Source organism: Jaculus jaculus, chromosome 6 (assembly GCF_020740685.1).
Source record: "Jaculus jaculus isolate mJacJac1 chromosome 6, mJacJac1.mat.Y.cur, whole genome shotgun sequence".
NCBI lineage: Eukaryota > Metazoa > Chordata > Mammalia > Rodentia > Dipodidae > Jaculus > Jaculus jaculus.
In genome coordinates this window covers 35,497,437-35,507,789 of record NC_059107.1, presented here as the reverse complement: position 1 = coordinate 35,507,789, position 10,353 = coordinate 35,497,437, and the positions used below count along the sequence as shown (strand labels likewise).

General features: G+C 46.5%; 1 protein-coding gene across 1 annotated transcript; it reads left to right on the top strand.

The window, feature by feature from the left end:
• The first annotated feature begins 1,638 nt into the window (after positions 1 to 1,638).
• Positions 1,639 to 4,436, top strand: Hnrnpa0 (heterogeneous nuclear ribonucleoprotein A0). Its single transcript, XM_045153318.1, has one exon. It carries the CDS (start codon positions 1,999 to 2,001, stop codon positions 2,926 to 2,928), a length of 930 nt encoding a protein of 309 aa, XP_045009253.1. The 5' UTR covers positions 1,639 to 1,998; the 3' UTR covers positions 2,929 to 4,436.
• Positions 4,437 to 10,353: the final 5,917 nt, after the last annotated feature.

Sequence of the window (10,353 nt, the reverse complement as noted above, 5' to 3'; positions counted from 1 at the left end):
CTCAGCACTCAGGAAGTCAAAGCAGGATTGTCCAGAGTTCAAGTCTAGCCTGTGCTAGAGTGAGACCTGGTCTAAAAAACAAGAAAGAGGGTACATGGCTCTGTCGTTAAAGGAAATTGCTTGCAAAGTCTGCCAGCCTGAGTTCCCTTCCCCACAAAAGCAAGATGCAAAAAGTGGTGCATGCATCTGGCCTTCACTTGTAACGGCAAGAGAGCCTGACACTCCCATACACACACGTGCAAATAAAAGATTTTTAGCCGGCCGTGGTGGCACACACCTTTAATCCCAGCACTTGGGAGGCAGAGGTAGGAGGATCGCTGTGAGTTCGAGGACACCCTGAGACACCATAGTGAATTCCAGGTCAGCCTGGGCTAGACTGAGACCCTACCTCGAAAAAGAAAAAAAAAAAAAAAGATTTTTAACTGGCTAGGAAGATGGCTCAGTGGTTAAAGGCAATTGCTTCCAAAGCCTGCTAGCCCGGGGTTCGATTCCCTAGTACCAATGTCAAGCTAAATGCACAAAGTGGCCCATGCCCCAGGAGTTCGTTTGTAATGGCCGCCTATACTCCATTTAAAAAAAAATCAAAAATTTTCTTCAAAAATAAAAATTTTAGGAGTAATGCATAGATGTATTAAATCCATCCCAAAACACTGACAAGAAGCCATGTCTCGACATTGACAATGTCTGCTGGAGCGAGCTAAGGGCGAAGAAGGGCATGGCGGGAGGTCCTCAGGGGCAGTGGGGAGGTCTGGGCCACACGCGGGTCACGGTGTCCGCGGCGGGTTTTGGGGCGCTCTGTTTATCTACCCCCCCCTGGGGGGCGCTGTGTGCAGGGGGGCATGAGTGGAACATCTGTGTCGTGGAGCTCCGGGCCTTCACCGAAGACCGTTAATAACGGCTTTTGGAACCAGGCCTTCGCGTCCATCTTTGGGGCCCAGCAGGGGCGCGGGCACCAGGTGTCGCCGTCCATCGGTCCGTCCGCACACACACACACACACACACCCCACCCCGCCCCCGGCACCAACAGTCAAGTTTTCAAACCGCCCGCGCGTGGCGCCCGAGAACCGCATCCGTTGGGACAGGCCCCGGGGCTCCCTTAGGTCCCACCCCCTGCCGCGGCCGCCAGAGGAGACTGGGGCGAGGGCGGGGGGCGGCCGGCTCCTTACCCGGGGTGGGGGCGCGGGAGGTGGAGGGAGAGACGCCGGGGCGAGCGCGCACGCGGGAGCGCGCGCGTGCCAGCGGCTTCGGAAAACGGAAGTGGGAGCGAGAGGCCCGGCGTTGATTGGCTGAACGGGCACGTCCCTCAAGGGGCTGGCGCGAACGCCACTGCGGAGTAGGGAGCGGGGGACAGGGGAGGGGGAGAATCAATGGGCACAGCCGCGGGGCCGTGAGTCCCGGGACTGCGCGCGGGGTTCGGGAGAAACAACCCCGTCCCCGCCTCATCCGGACGGGCCGGGACTCCCGGAGAGCCGAGCGAACGCGCCAGAGTCGGCGACGAGAGCCGGGCGAAGGCGATGGCTGGAACGGAGGCGCGGAGGGCGTGGGGTGCGTGGACGAGAGCGGCGCCGCGGCGCCGTGGGCGGGACTAGGCGCGGAGCAGGGCGGTGATTGGCTGCGGGCCCCGGCGTCGCCGGTGACAACACGGTTCGGGGGAGGGTGCGCGCGCGTTCAGCGGCCTCTTTGTGTGGTGCCCAGATAGGGGAGCGGAGGTGGCGGCGGGGCGTCGGCGAGCTCCGGCGGTGTGGCAGCGTCTTCCGCTCGTCCTCCCTCCGGCCGGCGCCTCTCCCCTTCTCCCCCTTCCCCTTCTTCCTTCCCTTTTCCCCCTTTCCCCCCTCCATCCCCTCTGTCCCCGTCGCGACGGACGCCGAGACGGTTGGGGCCGACGGCTCTAGGCCCCGAGTGGACGGCGGGCAGGCCTCGAGCGACCGGGCCACGGCGGAGGCGGCGGCGGCCCGCGGCTCTCAGGGCGGGGGCGTGGGCCAGGCCCGAGCGGGCGACATGGAGAATTCGCAGCTGTGCAAGCTGTTCATCGGCGGCCTCAACGTGCAGACGAGTGAGTCGGGCCTGCGCGGCCACTTCGAGGCCTTCGGGACGCTGACGGACTGCGTGGTGGTGGTGAACCCCCAGACGAAGCGCTCGCGCTGCTTCGGCTTCGTGACCTACTCGAACGTGGAGGAGGCGGACGCCGCCATGGCCGCGTCGCCGCACGCGGTGGACGGCAACACGGTGGAGCTGAAGCGGGCGGTGTCGCGCGAGGATTCGGCGCGGCCCGGCGCCCACGCCAAGGTGAAGAAGCTGTTCGTGGGCGGCCTGAAGGGCGACGTGGCGGAGGGCGACCTGATCGAGCACTTCTCGCAGTTCGGCGCGGTGGAGAAGGCGGAGATCATCGCCGACAAGCAGTCGGGCAAGAAGCGCGGCTTCGGCTTCGTGTACTTCCAGAACCACGACGCGGCCGACAAGGCGGCCGTGGTCAAGTTCCACCCGATCCAGGGTCACCGCGTGGAGGTGAAGAAGGCGGTCCCCAAGGAGGACATCCACGCGGGCGGCGGCGGCGGCACGCGCGCCTCCCGGGGCGGCCGCGGGGGTCGGGGCCGCGGAGGAGGCGGCGGAGGTGGAGGGCGCGACCAGAACGGGCTGGCCAAGGGCGGCGGCGGCGGCGGCGGGTACAACAGCTACGGCGGTTACGGTGGCGGCGGTGGCGGCTACGGAGCCTACGGGGGCGGCGGCTCGGCGTACGGCGGCGGCAGCGACTACGGCAACGGCTTCGGCGGCTTCGGCAGCTACAGCCAGCACCCGTCGTCCTACGGGCCCATGAAGAGCGGCGGGGGCGGCGGCGGCGGCGGAAGCTGGGGCGGCCGCAGCAACAGCGGACCTTACCGGGGCGGCTACGGCGGAGGCGGCGGGGGCTACGGGGGCAGCTCGTTCTGAAGGGCAGCACGGCACCGCACGGGACGGGACGGGTTGCGGGTGCCCAGCTCGGTCCTCCCTCCGGCCGCGGCCCCCTCGCCCCGCTCCCGGCGCCGGCTCGGAAGCTGGACTCGGTTCCTCCCCACCCCCCCCAACACACACACTTTTGTGTTACAGTCATTGATGGACTCTATTTTTTTATTATTACTTGGACCTTGGTCGTTTTTATACTAGCAAAGCGTCTTGTTTTGATTTGTGGTTTTTTTTGGGGGGGTGGGCTGGGGAGGGGAGGGAGTAAACTTGCTGATTCTGTAGCAAAACCTGGGGCGGGGGCCGGGGCGGGGCGGGCAGGGGTAGTTGACTTTGTTGTAAGGACTTGATACCTGGCTACAGCGTTTTCTATGAAACCTACTTGGATCCCATGCCTGAGATTTGGAAGCATATGTACAAAAATCATTTTTATGTTTTATTTTTAATAAATCATTGTGTTTGACCGTACAAGTCTAACATTTTTTTTCCCCCTAGGATCCATTCCTTACCGTTTTAGAGGGTATTTTTTTCTTTTAATTTTTGATGTGTACTTGGAGAAACTTAAAGAGGTCCTGTGGGTTTTGTTTGTTTCCTGTTGCCCTGCTAGTGATGTGTTGAATTTCCCCTTACAGGCAGAACTTTTGAAGTGGTGGATGTGGCTGTTGAAAGTTTCTGTGCATCCATCTCTTTGTACTACGCGATTTGCTTGTCATCTTGACATGGTTGGTCACTTCTCTGAGAATTTACTTCCAAGTATGTACTGTGTAGTTTTAAAAAATAGTTTGTTAAGCATGTGCTTTCATTCATAAGAACAATTTTAAAATTTTCAGATGACCTGATTTTCATCCCTCTTACTGGTTTGTTTATAATGAATGGTTACAAACAAGGGTTATATTTTACCCTTAACACTAAATGCATCTTTTTTGTTTGTTTTTGTATTTTCAGAGCAGGCTTAAAACGTCCCCACCCCCCAACCAATCTGAACTGTGTAGTCCCCTCAGAAATCCTTTCCCCAACCTGTGTAGCACCATCTACTGGCTGAATGGCAGTATAACTGCAAGACAGTTTGTTAAAAACTTGATAAGGACAGACAGTTGCCTGAGATTTGGCCATCAAAAATGGGTGCAAACTTGGAAGTTACACATTGACTTGTAAACTGAGATGGGCTCCAGAGGAATGTAGTTAACAATTTTTATCAGTCACTTTCAACATGAGATTTGAAAATGTAAACTGCTATACATAGCTTGGGCGATAGCCCCAAATTGCTATGACAACTATTGAACCAGCTATGTGTACTGGTATTTTAGGTGCAAGTTGTAAAGCAAAATATCTGTGTATTCTGCTTGGTTAACATGTATATTTGTAGCCCTTTCATGCAATAAAATTCAAGTTGTTGTTTATAAAAAAAAACTGATTACTAGGAGAAAATTTGCCTTCCTGGATACAAATATAGACTAGTAACGTTTATGGATATCACAAATAAAGAATTCAATTCTTTACATGATTGAGTGAGAGTATGTATAACCTGGTGGGTGGGCTCAGAATCAGCTAATGCAGTACACTTGATGTAGTGCTGTACCTCTTGAAATTGAAAGGCCAAGTATATACCAGGAGGCTTTTGGAAAAGACACTGAATTTTAAGTTAAAAAATAATGCTTAAGCCCCTCTTAATCACGGTGTGATTAAGGTTTACTGCCAAAATGTTTTCTTAGCCAGGACTCTTAAATGATAAGGATTATGAGAGTAGGTAATGGCTGATGAGTTACTTTTGACTGATGCTTGGTTCATATATTAAATATGTCTCTTAACAGATGTTTTGCTCATTTAAGTAGAAGTTGGACATCATCATTATCAGTTTTATGATGATATTCTACTTTTAGTGACAAATTACATAGGCTGTTTGAAAATTTTTTGGGTGGGTTACCTCTTAAAATTCAGAAAATAGTTTACTGATGTTGTTCATTGTCACTATTAAATGGTACCTGCTTAACTTTTGCTTAGTTTGGTGGGAATATGATTCTTGAGTCATCTGGTAGATCTTTTGGAAGTTTTTTCAGTCTAATGTTACTATAGTAATTTTTTTTTTCCATTATGGTGACTTCAAAAAAGTTGGTAAATGAATTACATGAAAGGACTCCGTTAGAAAAGCAATTTACTGGTCATATTAACTCTGCTATTTTTTTAACCTTAGAAGTTTCTGTAATTGACAGTATGAAGGAAAAAAGCATAATGGCCTTTTTAGTCATTCTGAGTTCTTGGTTCTTAAGGAGACGTTTTTGGCTTGTGGAGGTTTTTTTTAAGGGCAGGCAACCAATTTGTTTCCCCTGCGAGACTAAACATTATATTTTAACAAGAATTTATAAGTGGTATAGAAGCTAGTTTTTTAGGTTTTTTTAGGTTTTGTTTTGTTTTTTTTTTTTCTTCGAGCTATGAAGTCAGGCTGGCCTTGAATTCACTGTGATCCTCCTGCCTTAAGCCTCCTAAGTGCTGGGAGAAACTAGGATTTTTTTTTTTTTTTTTTTTTTCCTGGTGTGTGTGAGTGTGTGCTATAATTGGCTAATTTGAAAGTTTAAGATAAAAATGAGTCTATTTTGAAGATACCTGAATTTATAGTACTTTTAATTGAATTTCAGATCTTCAAGGCTTGACTTGAAGGTGACCAAGGTTCAAAGTGCTATCAGGTTTGATAAATATACCCAGGACTGTATCCTACTATTGGTAATTGAAATACAGCTTTCCTTTAAATCTAATTTTTTGTTTTTAAGCAAGGTTAAAGGTGAAGGATGCCTGAGAATTTGACATGATTCCCTCAAGACCATAAGTGACATTATCTGTTGTTTGATTTATAGGCTTACAAACGCCTTTTAAATATGCTTAAATTTGCAACTTTGCATTTGAGGTTAAATTTCCTATGTTTCTGGTGGTTGAAAGTGACTATTTGGGTATTGGGTTGAGAATAACCTTCATTCCTACAGTATATGAATTTTACCTCAAAAGGCAACACTTACACTTGAGAGTATTTTAATTTTGCTATCTACGTGGCATTATAATAGAAAATTTTGGCCTTATTTTGGTCTTTTGTTTTTGACCCAAGGTCTCTATGGATCATCCCTAGGTAGTCTGAAACTCACTATGTTGACCAAGCTGGTCTTGAACTTGTAGAGGTTCCTTGCCACAGCATCCTGCTCCTTTTGCCTTTTTGAGACAGTCTCACCAAGCCTTCTAAAATGGGGCAATGCTTTTCTTTACCATCTCATTGCAGAGTTGTTGGACATGTCCTGAATCTTAACCCCCCGCCCCTCAATTTTGTTTACACAAAGTCTCTTGAAAAGAATAGTAAATGTTCTGTAGTGTGGATGTAGCCAAACTTAAGACATTTCTGTTGACTGACAGGCTACCATTTCTTGTATTATAAAGTGATGAATACTAGCCTTGTAGGTTGTGATCTTGCTCATCAGATTTATACTAAGTGGGTGAGAAGGCTATTCAAATTACATGAGCCAGATGAGAAGGAAATACTTCTCTGCTATCAAATTCTTCTCAGGGCTTGCTATATGCAGGAAAAGTTACACATCCAGGCCCAGTGTGCTGGTGAACACTGTTCTTTCTTTTTCTGCTTTCTCCCTTTTTGTTTGCTCCAGCACTTTCATTGCAGGAATATTTGCCTAATTTTCCATGTTATGTTGATAATTACCACTCAGGTTTCTTTATTATCTCAAGAAATGGTGAGGAAGATCCTGTTGCTGTGTGCTTCACATTGTGATAAGTACTTCATAGGCATCATTTATTCCAGTCCTCAATAATTCTATGAAGAGATCCTTCTGTCTCCATTTTGTGTATTGGCTTATAGGCTGATTATAACTTAGGCAATTTGCCTAATATTTAGCTATTGAGAATATGAAATGGAAATCTTAAATGTTTTTTTGTAGCCTTGTTTGAAAAAATTATATTTCCAGTGTTTGTTTATAAGTAGAGCTGTTTATTTGTCTTTTTCCAGATATTTGCTTAGGTAGACATGTTCTTAGAATGAAACTGGTATCATCTATGTGTATATTCACATGCATAAGTGTATTTTAGTAGTAAAGAGATCTCTCCCTACTTGTACATATCATACAATCATATTGTCTATAGTTTGGACTAGCATATTTAAATTTTTTCTTGTGACAATTTAGGGTTCCCTTGAGATTTGGGTATGGTGACATGTACCCTAACACTTACGAGGCTTAGCCAGGAAAGATGCTGAGTTTGAGGCCAATCTCAAAAACACCAAAACAAAAGCAAAAACTCAACTAGAAACAAATGAATCCCAACAACTTTCGTGGGATTTGTCCTTTTTTTCCCCCTCCCTCTGTGCTGGCAGTTGAACCCAGTGACCTGTGTCACTCAAGCTGCATCAGTTTAGAACACTGAAGAGGGTAAAGAGAGAAATGGACTTGGGTGTAAAGAAAGCTATTGTTATGCTGATGTTCAGGAAATTTGCAACCTCTGAATAACAATAGTTGTAATAATTGGGTTTGGTTTTGTTAGTCCCCCTCATAATTTTTTTTTTTTTTAACTTGTAAAAATTTCCTAACATGTATGTAGGCCTGATCTGTGATTCTTGGCAAGTATTCATGGTAGCAGAAGCAGTTGTCTCTATATTGTGACTTACTAGTGTTACTAGCAAACTACTTAAAAAAAAATTCTTATTTATTTGTAAGCAGAGAGAGAGATAGAAGAGAGATAGAGAATGGGTACATCAGGGCCTGTGTAGCCACTGCAAACAAACTCCATATGCATGTGTCCTTTGTGCATCTGGCTTATGTGGGTCCTGGGGAATCGAACCTGGGTTCTTTGGCTTTGCAGGCAAACACTTTAACCACTAAGCCATCTCTCCAGCCAAAAAACCCCAGCTTTTTGCAGCAGTGATTAAATCAGTTCCTGATGGAAATGAAATGAGGTTTGCTGTAATTGCAAGGTTATGTATACCTGAAATTTGTAAAATAGCTGTATAGTTTCTGGAGCAGTGGGATAGTTTGAAAAGTAACAAGGGAATAATGAATTACTAGCTTCAAATTTAAGTTTAGAGCATCAGAGGTGTATTTGATGCTTAAACTTGGTCCTTACTAAATATAACGCAATGAGGTTTTTACTTTGGATATTTAATTTATTGCTTGTATGAAAGAGAAACACAGGGCTGGTTTGGAAGAATTATCCTTTGACATTGGAACTATTGTTTGAACTTTATATTCTCCCTGACTGAGAATTTAACTGCTATACTATAAAATACGCACTTATAACGAAGGTATTTTTAAGCTAGCTCTCTCTCTCTCTTTTTTTTTTTAAGTGCTGGGTCTCAAACGGTATTGTGTATACCAAGCGGTGTGAGCTCCATCACTGAGTTACAACCCCACCTATGGAATCTCCAGATGGGTGTCTTGGTTCACATGTGTAATCCCAGAGATGGAGAGGCTGAGGCAGGAGGATTGTGAGTTCCAGGCCAGCCTGGTAGCAAGAATCTCTCTTGAAAAAAAATTTTTTTTCAGACTAGGAAGGTCTAGAAAGAGCAGCTGAGTCTCTTATGCTTTTCCCAACTTCCTTACAACTAGCTTGAATCTGGATGACAGGCCCCAGGGAAAGGTTCAGGGAGATCGATGCCTTTGCCAGACATTCACCTTGTCTGCTCTCTTCCCTGTGCTGGCAGGTTCTCTGGCTGCTCTGATTCTTGAACCACTTTTCATGGTTGACTTAAAAACAAACAAAAAAGTGTCACTTCTTGCTCTAACATTTAAGGACATAAGCTTTAGTCATACAAAGAAAATAGTGTTATTTCTTATGCTAAAATTTAAGGAGGTAACTTTTGCCATTTAAACATTGCTCTTATTTCTTGGTACTTACTGTCAGTTTCACCCGATGTTTCCCAGGATCTGACAGTGGGCAAGGAGACAAGCATGGTCCCTGTTGTGTGCTGTGTGTGTTCTGGTGACTTTGTTTTCTTTTGAAATACTGCATCATTCTGTTTAGAATTGTGGTGCCATGACAGTATTCACAGTTTCCAAATAAGCACCATTGCCACTGAATACACATAGGATTAAAGACGCATCCTGGCATGGTGGCATACATTTATAATCTCTCAAGACTGGAGGCAGATGTAGGTGAATCTCAAGTTTGAGACCAGCCTGAGCTGTGTAGAAGAGACTTTATCTTTTAAAAAATCATTCTTTTCCATTGGTTATTAGTTTGTCTTTAAAAAAAATTTTTTTTTTTTTGAGAGAGAGAGAGAGAGAGAATTGGTGTGCCACAGCCTCAGCCACTGCAATGAAACTCCAGATGATTGAGCCACCTAGTGGGCATGTGCGACCTTGCGCTTGCCTCATTGTGCATCTGGCTAATGTGGGATCTGGATAGTTGAACATTGATTCTTAGGCTTTGCAGGCCAGTACCATAACTGCTAAACCATCTCCCAGCTCTAAAAAGTTAAAATATTTGAGCTGGGCCTGGTGGCACATGCCTTTAATCCTAGCACTTGGTAGGCAGAGGTAGGAGGATCACCATGAGTTTGAGGCTACCTTAAGACTACACAGTGAATTAGGTCAGCCTGAGCTAGAGTGAGATCCTACCTCGAAAAATAAAAAGCAAAAAAAAAAAAAATTAAAATATTTGAGAGAATAGAGATGGAGAATGGGTGCACCACGGCTTCTAGTCACTGCTGCAGATGAACTCCGGACGCATGCACCACTTTGTGTATCTCTACATGGGTATTGGGGAATTGAACCTGGGTCATTAGGCTTTGCAGGAAAGTGCCTTAACTGCTAAGCCATCTTTCCAGGCCCTATTAGTTTGCCTTTGATCCTTATTTTGCAGATATAATTTATGTATGAATTAATATCTCATAGTTTTTCCTTTTTTTAAGTTTTTTGTTCATTTTTATTTATTTGAGAGTGACAGAGAGAGAAAGAGGCAGATAGATAGATAGAAAGAGAGAGAGAGAGAGAGAGATGGGCGCACCAGGGCTTCCAGCCACTGCAAACGAACTCCAGACACGTGTGCCCCCTTGTGCATCTGGCTAATGTGGGTCCTGGAGAATTGAGCCTCGAGCCGGGGTCCTTAGGCTTCACAGGCAAGCGCTTTGACCACTAAGCCATCTCTCCAGCCCTCTCATAGTTTTTTAAAGTTATTTCTATTTGCAAGCAGAGAGAGAAGAGACAGAATGGGTGTGCCAGGGCCTGCAGCTGCTACAAATGAACTCCAGATGCATTTGCCACTTTGTGCATCTGACTTTACTTGGGCACTGGGGAATCAAACCCTGATTATAAGGCTTTGCAGGCAAGCATTTTAACTGCTGAGCCATTTCTCCAGCACTCATAGTTAAGATTGGCATCAAATGGACTGAGTTCCATTCCTTACCATTACTTTCCAATATTGTGACCTGGGACA